Genomic DNA, 16020 nt, shown 5'->3' on the forward strand with positions numbered 1-16020 from the left:
TCTGACACCTGCTCATCACCCCCAAGATATTTTCAGACATGTCTTGTTAAAAATTATGCATGCAACCCATTGATTCAAGTTATTAGTAAGCTAACCCTTTCATGATGCTCCCCAAAACCCCTCACACCAGCATGGTATTACGCACCTGCCGCCCTACCGTCTCTCGCAAGCCAAACTTTTCATCATCCCCCAAAACACTTCACACCAACATGTTATTATACGCTTGGGCCCCGTGACACCCATGTGTCATCCGTCATCATCGTTAGAGCATTTTCAGCTATTTCCCTGCAAAAATACCCGTTTAAACTAGAATCAATCGTTTAAACTTAACGAAAAACCACCAATAATATCTCTTATGATGAGTTCTTCCAATTGAGGCCAGTGCAGCACAATGTACCGCCCCATATGACACCCTCCAGCTAACATCCTAAGAAACTAAAATTCTTATTACAATATGAAAAATACTTATTACACAGCAAAAAACTAATTCTTACAAAACAAGAATGGATCCTAAAGATCACAAATTCTTCTTACAAAATAGAAAGCAATTGTTACAAACCAAAAGCTAATTCTTACAAAACAAAAACACAAACTAAGAAATCGCAAATTCTTCTTACCCCTGGTCGGTTTTGTTTCATTCCAATTATTTTCTCTTCTTTGGAAAATTAAAAATCGAACTGTAACTTTTTTCTCTTCTACGGAAAAATTCAGAACAGAACTTGAACTTTTCTTCTCTTCTTTGAGAAAATTCAGAACTGAAGTAGAACTTTTCCCTTCTTTGGAAAAAAATCAGAATCAATGTGTAATTTTTTTTTCATTTCTCTGAGAAAATTCAAAAGTAATGCGGAACTTTTTATCTTCTTTGAGAAAATCCAGGAATTAAGTGTAACTTTTTCCCTCTTCTTTGGAACAAATTCAGATTCGAAGTGTATCTTTTTTCTCTTCTATGGAAAAATTCAGAACCTAACTTAAAAAATTTTCTCTTTTTTGAGAAAATTCAGAACTGATGTGGAACTTCTTTCTCTTCTATGAAAAAAAATTAAAAGAGAACTTTAACTTTTATTTCCTTATTTGAGAATATTCAGAATAGATCTGGAACTTTTTTTATTCTTTGGAAAAGTTCAGAATCGAAATGTAGCTTTCCTCTTCTATGCGGAGACCCAGAAGTGAAAGGTAACTTCTTTCTCTTCTTTGGAAAAAATCAGAAGAGAACTTGAACTTTTATTCGCTTCTTTCAGAAAATTTAGCATTAAAGTGTAACTATTTTCTCTTCTTTGAGAAAATTCAGAAATTGAGCTTAACTTTTTTCTTCTTTGAGAAACTTCAGAACTGAAGTGGAAATTTTTCTCTTCTATGGAGAAACTCAGAACTGAAGGGTAAATTTTTTCTTCTTTAGAAAAAAATTCAGAATCGAATTGGAACTTTTTCTGTTCTTTGGAAAAAAAAAAATCAGAATCGCAGTGTAACATTTTTCTCTTCTGAATAGTTCAGTCTCCGAAAAATTCAGAATAGAAATTGAGTTTTTTCTTCTCTTCTTTGAGAAAATTCAGAACTTAAGTCGAACCTTTTTCTTCTTTGGTGAAACTCAGAACTGAAGTGTAACTTCTTTTCTCTTCTTTGGAAAAAATTCAAAATCGATGTTTAACTTTTTTTTCTCTTTTTTGGAAAAAATTCAAAACAGTACTAACTTTTCACTTTTTTGAGAAAGTGAACTATTTTTAAATTAGGTTGGTTTAGGTTGGGTTAGCATGGGTGGCCATGCTAAACTAACCTAAACAAACGAAACTTGAAAGTAGTTAACTTAATGTAATCTAACCTATTCACTTATTAAGGCATCTATAATTATAACAGAATGGATGGCAACACTTGGGTTGTAATCCACTGTCATGTGTCTCTGGCTTTGAAAAAAAAAGAATCCAAGGTGGAGTTGAATGTTGGCTGCAGGTACCTGGGGTTAGGTTAGATGGTCTAATATTTACATGTCAAGATGGTGTAACCTTGCGTGATTTGTTTTGGTTCTGGGAGAGCTTTATAATCCAGAAAAAACAAGGTTTGAAGGTCAATGACACGTGGCTTGATCTTTAACTTCGATTCTGAATTTTGCGAAGAAGAAAAAAATGTTACAGTTCAGTTTTGAGTTTTCCCAAAGAAGAAAAATGTCCACTTAAGTTCGAAATTTTCTCAAAGAAGAGAATCAAAGTTATACTTCAATTCTGAATTTTTCTAAAGAAGAGAAAAAAGTTCCACTTTAATGCTGAGTTTTCACAAAGAAGTGAAGAAAAGTTCAAGTTCTCTTCTGACTTTTTCTATTGAAGAGAAAAAAAGTTGTACTTCGACTCTGAATTTTTTCCACAGAAGAGAAAAATATATACTCCAGTTCTGAGAATCACCAAAGAAGATAAAGTACCACTTCAGTTCTGAATTTTTCAAAGAAGAAAAAAAAGTTCAAGTTCTGTTCAGAATTTTTCCAAAGAAGAGAAAAAAAGTTAGAGTTTGACTCTGAATTGTTTCCAAGAAAAAAGTATACTCCGTTTCTGAGATTCACCAAACAAGATAAAAAGTTCAACTTCAGTTTTGAATTTTTCAAAGAAGAAAAAAAGTTCAAATTCTGCTCTGATTTTTTTCACAGAAGAGAGAAAATGTAAAACTTCGATTCTGATTTTTTTCCGAAGAAGAGAAAAAAGTTACACATCAGTTCTGAATTTCCACAAAGAAGAAAAAGGTTCCACTTAAGTTCGGAATTTTTTCAAAGAAAAAACAGTTTTGCTTCGATTCTGAATATTTCCAAAGCAGAGAAAAAAACGTTCCACTTCAGTTCTGAATTTTCTCAATAAAACAGAAAAAAAGGTTCAAGTTCTGTTTTGGATTTTTCCAAAGAAGAGAAAAAAAGTTATGCTTCGATTCAGAATTTTTTCCAGAGAAGAGAAAAATTTCCACTTTAATTCTGAATTTTATAAAAGAAGATAAAAAGTTAGTTCTGTTCTGAATTTTTTCCAAAGAAGAGAAAAAAATTACACATCGATTCTCAATTTTTTCTAAAGAAGAGAAAAACTTAACCCTTCCGTTCTGAGTTTCCCAAAAGAAGAAAAAAGTTCCACTTCAGGTTAGAATCTTTTCGAAGAAGAGAAGAAAAATTCAAGCTATCTTCTGAATTTTTCCCTTCAAGAGAAAAATGTCAAATTTCGATTCTGAATTTTTTGCAAAGAAGAGAAAATGTTAGACCTGGACTCAAAATTTTTCCGAAGAAGAGAAAAAAAGTTCCACTTAAGTTCTGATTTTTTTCAAAAAAAGAAAAGTTACAATTTAATTTTGAATTTTTTCTAAAGAAGAGAAAAAATTAACCTTAAGTTCTGAGTTTCCCCATAGAAAAGAAAAAGTTCCACTTCAGTTCTGACTTCTCAAAATACAAAAAAGTTACGCTTAAGTTATGAATTTTCTCAAAGAAGATAAAAAAGTTACACTTTGATTCTGAACTTAATCAAAGAAGAGGATTAAAGTTCAAGTTCTCTTCTGAATTTTTTTTCCATAGAAGAGAAAGAAGTTCCACTTCTGTTTAGAATTTTCTCAAAGAAGAGAAAAAAGTTACACTTTGTTTCTGAATTTTTCCATAGAAGAGAAAAAAGTTACACTTCGAATCTGAGTTTGTTCTATAGAAGAAGAAAAAAAGTTACAATTCGGCTCTGAATTTTCCCAAAGAAAAGAAAAGTTCCACGTCACTTCTGAATTTTCTCAAAGAAGATAAAAATCAAATTTCAATTGTGAATTTTTCCAAAGAAGATAAAAGTTCTGCTTCAGTTCTTAATTTTCTAAGAGAAGAGAAGAAAAGTTCAAGTTCTGTTCTGAATTTTTACATAGAATAGAAAAAAGTTATGCTTCAATTCTGAATTTTTTCCAAAGAAAGGAAAAAAGTTACACTTCAATTTAAAATTTTCCAAAGAAGATAAAATGATTGACATGAAACAAAACCGCTCGGGGGTAAGAAGAATTTATGGTTTCTTAGGTTGTATTTTTGTTTTGTAAGAATTATCTTTTGCTTTGTAACAAGTAATTTTCAATTTTTTAAAAAGAATTTGTGAACATTTAGGATCTATTTTTGTTTTGTAAGAATTGTTTTGTTTTGTAATAAGTATTTTGTATTTTGTAATAAGAATTTGTGATTTAGGGTGTTTTCCCGAGGGTGTCATAGGGAGCGGTAGATTGTGCCACGCTGACCTCTGTTGGAAGCACTCATCAAAAGAGACACTATTGAGGGATATTCGTTAAGTTTAAACGATCGATACTAGTGTAAAGGAGTATTTTTACAGCGAAATATCTGAAAATACTCTAGAGATGATGACGAATGACATATGGGTGTCACGGGCCCAAGCGTATAATGACTTGGTGGTGTGAAGTGTTTTGGGGGCATGATGATAGGATTTTCTTGCGGGAGATGGTAGGGGGTAGCTGCGTAATGCCGTGGTGGTGTGATGTGTTTTAAGAGCATCATGATAGGGTTTGCTTGCGAAACCTTGAACCAATGGGTTGAATGCATAACTTTATCAAAAAAGTCTTAAAATGTCTTGTGGGTGCTGAGGAGGTGTCAGAGGCTGTCATGGACCAGGCATAGTGTGTCATAGGTTGGGGATTGTCGGAAAATAATAGCAATAGAAAATAGAAAATATAGCCGTTGGGGTATCCAAGCGTTAGGAAACGCTTAAATGATGATGCCGGGTCTCGTAGGGTGCCACTATACCTTTTAAAAAAAATCCAAAAGTAAGGAGAAGGATCATTCAGGAAGTGTTTTCAATTTTAAGGGGCTTAAATTGCCTTGGACTCTCTCATTGTAGCAATGAAATGCCACGTCCCGCTGTTCAAAAAAAAAGTGTTCAATTTAGATTTACAAGCTTATTTTTGGGGAAAAGGTTGAAAATGTCCTAAGGGGTTATGAGGGGGGCCACGTGGATGACAGAGGAGGACTCAAATAATGCCATTGTCTTAGGGGTTGACAATATTCTGAGGGTAATGAGAGGGGGGGGGGGGGGTGCCTCGTGGATGACAGAGGGGCAGTCAAATAATGTCGTGGTGGTGTGAGGTATTTCGAGGAGAATCATGAAAGGGTTGGCTCGTAAAGAACTTGAATCAATGGGTTGAATGCATATTTTTTAACAAGAAATTTCTGAAAATATCTTGGGGGTGATTAGGAGGTGTCAGAGGGTGTCATGGAATTGTCGAGAAATAATAGCAATATAAAATAGAAAATCTATCCATTGGGATATCCAAGCATTAGAAAACACTTAAATGATGATTGAGGGTGTCACCATGCAGCCTATTTTTATAAAAGAAACCATTGACAACAAATTAGAAGGATCATTCACAAAGTATTTTAAATTTTAAGTTGCGTGAATTTCCTTGGGCTGTCTCGTTGTAGCAATGAAATACCAAGTTCCGCTGTTCAAATAAAAAAAAACAGTGTTCAATTTAGCTTTACAAGCTTATTTTGGAGGGAAAAGGTTGAAAATATCCTAGGAGGTGATGGCGGGGGCTGCCACGTGGACGACAAAGGGGCAGTCAAATAATGTCATCGTGATGTGAGGTATCTTAAGGAGCAACATGAAAGGATTGGCTCACGAAAAACTTGAATCAATGGGTTGAATGCATAAATTTTAACAAGAAATTTCTGAAAAAGTCTTGGGGGTGATTAGGAGGTGTCAGAGGGTGCCATGAACCAGTCATAGTTTGGCATATGTTGCCACACTATGTTGGGAATCGTCGGAAAATAATAGCAATAGAAATTTAGAAAATATATCTATTGGGGTATTCAAACGTTAGAAAACGCTTAAATGATGACGCCGGGTGTCGCAGGGTGTCTCCATACAGCCTATTTAAAAAAAAAACATGGAAAAATCAGGAGAAGGATCATTCAGGAAGTGTTTTAAATTCTAAGTGGCGTGAATTGCCTTGGACTATCACATTCTAGCAATGAAATGCCAAGTTCCGCTGTTCAAATAAAAAAAACAGTTTCAATTTAGATTTAAATGCTTATTTTGTGGGAATGGTTGAAAATATCCTAGGGGTTGATTAGGGGTGTGCCACGTGGATGATAGAGGGGGAGTAAAATAATGCCATGGTGGTGTGAAGTGTTTTGAGGAGCATCATGAAAGGGTTGGCTCGCAAAAACTTTGAATCAATGGGTTGAATGCATCAATGTAACAAGAAATGTCTGAAAATGTCTTGGAGGTGCTGAGTAGGTGTCAGATGGTGTCACGAACTAGTAATAGTTTGGTATAGGTTGGGAATTGTCGGAAAATAATAGCAATAGAAAATCGAAAATATATCCATTACGGTATTCAAGCGGTAGACAACGCTTAACTCATGATGCCGGGTATCGCAGGGTGTCACCATGCAGCCTATTTTTACAAAAAAAAAAACGTTGAAAAATTATTAGAAGGATCATTCAGAAAGTATTTTCAAAATTTTGAGTGGCGTGAATTGCCTTGGACTATCTCATACTAGCAATGAAGTACCAAATCCCGAGGTTCAAATAAAATAATAACGAAGTTCAATCTATATCTACATTTTTTTTTGGGGGGGGGGGCGGTTGAAAATTTCCTAGGGGTTGATGAGAGGGGAGTGCCTCGCTGATGACAGTGGGGCAGTCAAATAATGTCGTGGTGGTGTGAGGTGTTTTGAGGAGAATCATGAAAGAGTTGGGTTGAGAAAAACTTGAATCAATGGGTTGAATGCACAATTTTTAGCGAGAAATGTCTGAAAATGTCTCGGGGAGGGGGGGTGATGAGGAGGTGCCAGAGGTTGTCATGGACAATTCATAGTGCAACATAGGCTGGGAATTGTCGGACAATAATAGTAATAGAAAATATAAAATATATCCATAGGGGCATTCAAACATTAGAAAACGCATAAATGATGATGGAGAGTCTCGCAGGATGTGACCATGCAGCCTATTTAAAAAAAAAAAAATATTGAAAAATAAGGAGAAGAATCATTCAGGAAGTGTTTTAAATTCTAAGTAGCGTGAATTGCCTTGGATTGTTACATTCTAGCAATGAAATGCCAAGTCCTGCTGTTCAAAAAAAAAAAAAAAAACTATGTTCAATTTAGATTTACAAGCTTATTTTGTGGTGAAATGGTTGAAAATGCCCTACGGGGTGATAAAGGGGGTGCCACATGGATGACAGAGGATGAGTCATATAATGCCATGGTGGTGTGAGATGTTTTAAGGAGCATCATGAAAGGGTTGGCTCGCGAAAAACATGAATCAATGGATTGAAGCATAATTTTTAACATGTAATGTCTGAAATGTCTTGGGGTGCGGAGGAGGTGTCAGAGTGCGCCCCGGCGCAGTAATAGTGTGGCTAAGGTTAGGAATTGTTGGAAAATAATAGCAGTAGAAAATAGAAAATATAGCCATTGGGGTATCCAAGCGTTAGAAAACACTTAAAATAATGACGCCGGGTGTCGCAGGGTGCCATTAAGTTGTCATTTTTGTAAAAAAAACACAGTGAAAATGAGGATTAGGCTCGTTCAGGAAAATTTTTGAAATTCTTAGTGGCGTGAATTGCCATGGAGCATCACGTTAGCAAGGACATGCCAAGTCCCGCTGTTCAAATAAAAAGAAGTGTTCAATTTAGACCCAGAAGATTATTTTCTTGGGGTGGAGAGTTGAAAATGTCTTTGGGGGTGATGAAGGGGGTGCCACGTGGATGGTAGAGGACGCCTCGTAGTGCCATGGTGGTGTGAAGGGTTTTGAGGAGCATTATGAAAGGGTTGGCTCGCGAAAAACTTAAATCAATGGATTGAAGCATAATTTTTAACATGAAATGTTTGGAATGTCTTGGGATGATAAAGAGGTGTCAGAGGGTGCCGCGGAGCAGTAACAGTGTGGCTTAGGTTGGGAACTGTCGGAAAATAATAGCAATAGAAAATAGAAAATATATAGAAAATATGTAGAAAATATGTTGCAAAATATGTTGCAATTTTAAATTGAATGATGATTTAGTCTCTTTTCGTAAGAGTCCAATTTATGTGACGCTGGTTATTCTCAATCTTGGTGTCAATTTTTTTCTGATAATATATTGCGTATATTACTAGTAATTTGACTGTTTATTAATTATCCATTCTTTAAAAAAAAAAAAATTATGTAATGAAGTAAAACAAAATCCGTAATTTAATAATTTCTTTGTTTCTGATATTTATGCATATCGGTGTAAATGAACCATTTTTTTAGAGTGATCATAGGCAGCGCGCTAGCACTGCCTATGTTAAGAAAGATGTGGGCACAATGTGTTGTTTTTTTTTCTCCATACCCGGGCACTTCGTATCGAAGGAGTTGTCGTAGAAAGTTCGAAAAGGGCTCATTCGATTGGATCCTAGATTTGGTAGCGCCCTTTTTAATGGTCAAAAGTGATTGGAGGACAACTAGCCCCCCCCCACACCCATCCGTCCCCCAAACCTATCGAATCAAATGTTGAGTTAGTCGTTTTGTTTAGCGTAATTGATTTCCTGATAGAAAATATCTTTTTGAGGAGGACACTCCCCCAAAACCTTCGGGGCAAGGGTTTTAAGTTGTGCCCTGAGGGCATATAAGGTTTTTATATAAAGAGTTGTCCTAGAAACTTCAAAAAAGGCTCATTCGATTGGAAATTCAAAGGGCTAGTGCCCTTTTTAATAGTCGAAAGTGATTGGACGGCAACTAGCCCCCCCACGCCCAGCAGTCCCACCCACACATCCAATAACAATTTGGAGATAGCCATTTTGTTCAGTGTAGTTGATTTCCAAATAACAAATATTTTTTTGAGGAGGACACTCCCCCACAACCCTCGGGGCAAGGGTTTTAAGTTATGCCCTGATGGCATATAAGGTTTTTATGTAAGGCGTTGTCGTAGAAACTTCAAAAAAGGCTCATTCGATTGGAAATTCAATCAGCTAGTGCCCTTTTTAATAGTCGAAAGTGATTGGAGGGCAACTAGCCACCCCCCCCCCACGCCCAGCATTCCCCCAAACACATACAATCTAAATGTTGAGATAGCTATTTGGTTCAGCGTAGTTGATTTCCTGATAGAAAATATGTTTTTTAGGAGGACACTCCCCCACAACCCTTGGGGCAAGGGTTGTAAGCTATGCACTGGGGGCATGTAAGATTTTTATAGAAGGTGTTGTCATAGAAACTTCAAAAAGGCTTATTCGATTGGAAATTCAAAGGGCTAGTGCCCTTTTTAATAGTTAAAAGTGATTGGAGGGTAACTAACCCCCCTCTCACGCCCGCCTTTTCCCTAAACACATCCATTCAAAATTTTGAGATAGCCATTTTGTTCAACGGAGTTTAAAGTTCTGGAAATTAGGTCTTTGAGGATGACAACACCCTCACAGCCCTCAGAACAAGGATTGTAAGTTATGCCCTTGGGGCATATACAGTTTTTATTGAAAGTGTTGTCGTAGAAACTTCAAAAAGGGCTCATTCGATTAGAAATTTAAATGGCTTGTGTCCTTTTTAATAGTCAAAAGTAATTGGAAGGCAACTAACACCCCTTCCACGCCCACCATTTCCCCAAACACATCAAAATTTGGAAATAGCCATTTTTTTCCACGCAGTTAAAGTTCAGAAAATTATACCTTTGAGCAGGACACTCTTCTCGCAGTCTTCAAAGCAAGGGTTATAAGTTATTCCCTGGGGGCAATTAAGTTTTATTGAAATCTTTATCGTGGAAACTTGAAAAAGGACTCATTCGATTGCAAATTCAAAGGTCTAGTGCCCTTTTTAATAGTCGAAAGTGATTTGAGGGCAACTAGCCCCCCTCTCTTGCCCACCTTTTCCTCAAACACATCCAATCACAATTTTTAGATAGCCATTTGGTTCAGTGTTGTGGATTTCCAGATAGAAATTATTTTTTGAGGAGGAAACTCCCCCACAGCCCTGAGCGCAAGAGTTGTTAGTCATGGTCTTGGGGCGTAAAGTTTTTTTTTCTGGGTGCGTCGTCGTAGGTACATCAAATATACCTCCTTTGATTTAAAATTGAAATTACCATTACCTTTTTTAGTAGTCAGAAGTGATATAAAAGGGATATTGCCCTTTTAATAGTCGAAAGTAATTGAAGGGCAACTAACCCCCCTCTCACGCCCACCATTTCCCCAAACACATCCTATCAAAATTATGATGTATCCATTTTGTTCAAGGTATTTGAAAGTTCTGGAAATTAGGTCTTTTAGGATGATAACCCCATCAGAGCTATCAGTGCAAGGGTTGTAAGTTATGACCTGGGGGCATATAAGGTTTTTATATAAAGTTGTTGTAGAAATTTCAAAAGGGACTCATTTGAATGGAAATTGAAATTGCCCTTTTTAATAGTTGAAAGTGAGTGGAGAGTAATTAACCCCCCTCTTACGCCCTCCATTTTCCCAAACACATTCAATCAAAGTTAAGAGATAGCCATTTTGTTCAACGTAGTTGAAAGTTCTGGGAATTATGTATTTAAGAAATGACAAACCCCCCAGAGTCCCCAGGGCGAAGGCTGTAAGTTATGCCCTGGGGGTATATAAGGTTTTTTATGAGAGAGTTATCGTAAAAACTTCAAAAGGGGCTCATTCAGTTGGAAATTTTGAGGGATAGTGCTCTTTTTAATAGTTGAAAGTGATTAGACGATAACTAACCCCTCTCTCATGCCCACCATTCCCCCAAACACAACCAATAAATTTTTCAGACTGCCATTTTGTTCAGCGTAGTAGAAAATTCTCAAAATTAGGTCTGTTAGGATGACAACCCCCCAGCCCTCAGGGCAAGGGTTGTAAGTTATTCTCTGGGGGCATATAAGGTTTTTATTGAAAGCGTTGTCGTAGAAACTTCAAAAGAGCTCATTTGATTGGAAATTGAAAGGGATAGTGTCTCTTTTAGTAGTTGAAAGTGATTGGAGAAAGACTAACGCCCCTCTCACGCCCACGATTTTCCCAGACACATCCAATCAAAATTTTGAGATAGCCATGTTGTTTAACGTAGTTCATATTTCTGGAAATTAGGTCTTAGAGGATGACAGCCACCCTCACAGCCCTTAACGTAAGAGTTGTAATTTATGGCCTAGGGGCACATAAGGTGTTTATAGGAAGTGTTGTCGTAGAAACTCAAAAACGGCTCATTCGATTGGAAATCAAAAGGCTTAGTGCCATTTTTAATAGTCGAAAGTGATTGGAAGACTTGACATTTTTATATTAAAGATCGATGTGGGTATAATGTATTATTTTTTTGTTGTTCTTGTTGTTTAGACCAGGGCACTTCGTATCGAAGGAGTTGTCGTAGGAACTTCGAAAAGGGCTCATTCGATTGAAAATACAAAGGACTGATGCTCTTTTAATAGTCGAAAGTGATTGGAGGAAAACTAATCCCCCTCCCCCGCCCACCATCCCATTTGACTCTATGTTTAAAAACTAAATGTTGCCATAAGATTAAATCAAAATGCACTGTGTTAATGCTTTTTCCCAATAAGGCATCTCAGCAGTATCCCAAGAACGACTGAGGGTCTTGTATTCAAACTTTTGGGGCTGCTTCTGCTTTATCCAAGCTATCAAAGAAAGTAAACAGATTATTTTGCGAATGGTATCAAGTTTTCCATTTCAGGTCAACTAGACGAGGTATGAAACTAAATTAAACACTTCTATTTGTGTCCAGATTTTTAAGAGTGTGTATGTTGTTAAAAATTGCTGAAAATTTTTCTCCAGCATACAAATAGCAGGCCAAACAATAAATCTTTAAAAAAAATGAAAAGATTTAAAGTATTATTTTCATTTTCTCAGAAAAGACTATGTCAATATAAAACGAACAGAAATTAATTTAAAAAAACTTTTTCCACAAAATAAGTTTTTCAAAGAAAAGTAAAGAACTCCATTAAACAAAAATGAGCAAAAATAAAATCAAATAATCTACCAAGCGTGAAACTACCACAAATCAGCATCGATAAATAAATGAAACCCAAAACGAACAGAAATTACAATAAATTACCGAGTCAAACTCGAAACGAGCAGAAATTAATATAAGTTGGGCTCAAAACCCCTATGCCTTCCCAAGGCCAGATCGTAATTTGTACTTTACTGAGAAAAATACAAATGAATGTGGATTGTCAGTTTAATATACATATACTGATATTTAGTAATCAAAATCTTAATATTATTTGATTTATTTTAAAGTTATAAAAGTAAAAACATGTATATGTTTTTCAGTAAAGTGCAAATTATGGTCTGGCCTTGGGAAGGCATAGGGGTTTTGAGTCCAACTTATGTTAATTTCTGCTCGTTTTGAAATTTAACTCGGTTATTTATTGTAATTTCTGTTCGTTTTGGGTTTCATTTATTTATCGATGCTGATTTGTGGTAGTTTCACGCTTGGTAGATTATTTGATTTTATTTTTGCTCATTTTTGTTTAATGGAGTTTTTTAATTTTCTTTGAAAAACTTATTTTGTGGAAAAAGTTATTTTTAACTAATCTGAATTCAAAACCAGCGGACGCAAGTGTCATTTAATTGTTTTACCGTCTCTTGTCATATTTACACTAGTTATATGATTATCTACTGTATATTTTTAATTCACTGATGGTTATTTGGTTTAAATCTAGGGGGGGGGGGGAAATGTTGTGGATTTTTCACTTTTTTTTACCAATTGCGGCTTGATGCAACGATGCTCATATTGCTTATTTTTGTTCAGTGTTTGCGAGTTTAAAATGTAAAATATGTTGTGTACCTGCTGTGCAGTGTATAATTGAGTTTTTGTTTCTCGTCTTTGTAATTTGTTCGATATGTTGTTTTTTTGTGTTTCTTTTTTAGTGATACTCCGTCTTTTGTACCTTTTTTTGACGGGTAATAACTAAATAAATAATTATAATAATAATAATATCCATTGGGGTATTCAAACGTTAGAAAACGCTTAAATGATGATGCCGGGTCTCGCAGGGTGTCACCATGCAACCTATTTTTATAAGAAAAAAAAAAACATTGAAAAATAAGGAGAAGCATCATTCAGGATTCTAATTCCAATGAAATATCAAGTCCCGCTGTTCTAATAAACAGTTCTCAATTTAGATTTACAAGCTTATTTTCGGAGGGAAATGGGTAAAAATGTCATAGGAGGTGATGAGGGGGTGTCACTTGAATGGCAGAGGGGGAGTCAAATAATGCCATTGTGACGTGAATTTGCTTGGAGTAACATGTTCCACTGCTTGAAATTAAGGTGAAGGAGTTAAATGAATTTTCTTAGCGGTGGGGTGAGTGAAATTTAACATGTAGTCAATGAAATGAGGGGGATTTTCATTGAAAGCACCCAATAGCACTCAAGTTTACCTCAAACGAGATTATTTGTAATTTGAAGAGAAAATGATATTCAAATGTGCGCTTGTCAGTTATAGGTGGGTGGTCTTGTCTACAAAAAACACTGTATTTTCATTAAAAGCTCTCGGAAATACCTCAATAGGGGGCTAAAAATTTACCTCTAATAACAACCCTCCTCCTCTGGGATTGTCTGCTAGGAGTCCCATGTTTCTTTAATTCACGCATGTTTTTGTGCATATTTCATCCTTTTATAAGCGTTTTCATGTTTTGTTTTTCGGTTGTCGTGTTTTTAAGTGCTATTTCGGTGATTCCAATATTTTATAACGTTTTTTTATCAAGTGTGTTTTACCTCCTCTTGACTTTATTACTAAATGACCAGGTTACAACGAATTTCTAGTAATCAATTTTCCCTCCTCTGTATGTCAATTATTGTACCCGTAAGAAACACACAATCCTCATTCTAGCGTGCGTGAAAAGGGGACTCTTCTTGCGTGCAAAGGTTATTCCCTAGAAAGTATTAGCCGAAACAGAATATTAGAAATATATTACGGGTGCTCTCGGTTAGGACACAGCTCCGTTGGATAGGAATGACCTTTCAAGTCTTAATGAGGACAAAAATCATTAAAACACGATGGTCCTTTGAGAAAAACGCTTTGAAAGAAAATGAAATCTCAAATAGTATTATGTAACAACCCACGTTTGTTTCCTCCTCAATTAAAAGCAGTGCCCCCCCCCCGGGTTCTGCAGAAACAGATCATGTTAGAATTCGTCATCCGTAAACCTTTCCCCATTACAATAGAATTAAAGAAATTTCTTGAAACGTCTTAGAAAAAATGTCTTAGAAAACGTCTTGAAATATCCTGAAACATCTTGAAACATCTTGAGATGTCCTGAAACATCTTGAATCATCATGAAAAGAAATGTCTTGAGTATTTCTTGAAAAAAAGATGTCTTAATAAAATTCCTCTGTTTTTCGCTGGTATTAGGCTACGTAAGATCCAACGTGTGCCGTGCTCAGTTAAAAGCGGGAGTCCCTCCACGAGCTCTGAAGAAACTGGTTACATTAAAATGTGTCATCTGTAAACATTCCCTGTTACGTGAAAACAAAAGAAAAAAAGCCTTGAAAGAAAAAAACACCTTGAGATGTCCTGAAACATCTTGAAACGTGCTGAAGAGATATGTCTTGAAATTTTATGGAAAATAAATGTTTTAATAAAGTTCCTTTGCCTGGTGCTGTCATTACGTAAGACCCATGCGTTCGCCGTCATTAAATAATACTCACGTTTGCGCTGTACTTACGTAACACCCACGTTTGCGCCGTGTTCAGTTACAAGCGGGGGTTCCCACGGGTTCTAAAGAAACATGTCACATTAGAACGTGTTACCCTCTATTATATAGAAACCGAATGTAAACATTCCCTAACATCTGCATCTCTTACTTTCCCCTGTGGCTTAAACAACACCTGCTCTCGGGCACAGGTCGCATTGCAGGTCCCTTTAAAACAGGACTGCGTTTAAAACTAGAGATTTTGTCTTCCCAAAGTAAACATTGACGTAACACCTACTGGCCATTTAAAAGAGGGACCGGTCATATTGCAGGGGTGTGTCTTCCAGGGATGTCTTTAAAACAGGGCAGTTGCAGAATCCAGAGGTAGCGCCCTTGTTAAAACCAGAGTGGCGATATTACTTATATTTATATAAAAATGTTCTGTAAATGTCAGTCAATTTATACTGTTTTGGGAGGTGTCAATATAATAAAAAACACTTATTTTCTTCTTACAGTCCCTCCGTCGATTGATGACTCTTTGAGCAGCTCAGATACTATTGTAAAAGAAGGGCATGACGTCACATTAAATTGCCATGCGATGGGCTCACCTCAGCCACGAGTCACCTGGAAAAGGGAGGATGGTGGTCGCATGACCTTGAACAGAACCCACTCAAGTATGATTTCAATTATTTAAAGCAGGATTTACGGTCTATACAATAGCAGGATCATGCCCCATAGTTAACAATTATTTTCTGTGCCTTTTTTTACAGTCTTCGGGGTAAAATCATAAATAAAAGCTAGAAAAGAGAATGTGTGTTCCATTTAAAAAACTTAATTACTGAAAGCAAATTTAAATTTAGACATAGATACTTAATAACATATTAATGAAATTCAGAATTTTCTATATAACATACAGGTGCCCCTTTTAGGCAGGTTACATGTATTCAAGAAGCCAGTCATATACATATTCCACTGAGAGTGAAAAATTTATTTCTTAGAATACTTACTTACTTGTACTTGTCGCACATTCAAGCCGCATCCAGACTCATCGTGACGCCCAGCAGATGACGACATGTCTCCTTCCATAGGTTTCGCTCGAGGGTGGCAGGCTCTACCAGTTCCAGCCACTGGCGATCCCAGCGACGGCTGTATTTTCGGAATCCTCCGATTGGCTCCGGATCAGACTTAACTGTTGCCAGCCACATCATTTTTTGGCCTCCTGCCCTCTTCTTCTATGCCGATAGTGGCAAACGTTTGAAACATTTTTTGCTTGTATGGTCATCTGGTCTGTGTCATCTGTGGCCAAACCCTCTCAGTCTCCTCTGCTTAACAATGTCGGAAACAATTGGGTGATCCCCATATTTTCTCCTTAGTTCGTCGTTCGAGATTGTATCTGAGAGATGGATGCCCAGGATATAGCGCAGCCATTTGTGGTTGAATATATTCAAGCTC

General features: G+C 36.4%; 1 protein-coding gene across 1 annotated transcript in view; it reads left to right on the forward strand.

Moving 5' to 3' along the window:
* The window catches only part of LOC148942837 (lachesin-like), a 357150-nt gene that overhangs the window by 115033 nt on the left and 226097 nt on the right, over positions 1-16020 (forward strand). The window contains exon 4 of the mRNA XM_089102806.1: positions 15084-15242. Within this exon, the coding sequence (XP_088958932.1) occupies positions 15084-15242 (159 nt within the window). The remainder of the gene's footprint in view (positions 1-15083; positions 15243-16020) is intronic.

The sequence above is a fragment of the Artemia sp. Qi Xiang Cuo genome, chromosome 16 (assembly GCF_049724085.1).
Source record: "Artemia sp. Qi Xiang Cuo chromosome 16, ASM4972408v1, whole genome shotgun sequence".
NCBI lineage: Eukaryota > Metazoa > Arthropoda > Branchiopoda > Anostraca > Artemiidae > Artemia > Artemia sp. Qi Xiang Cuo.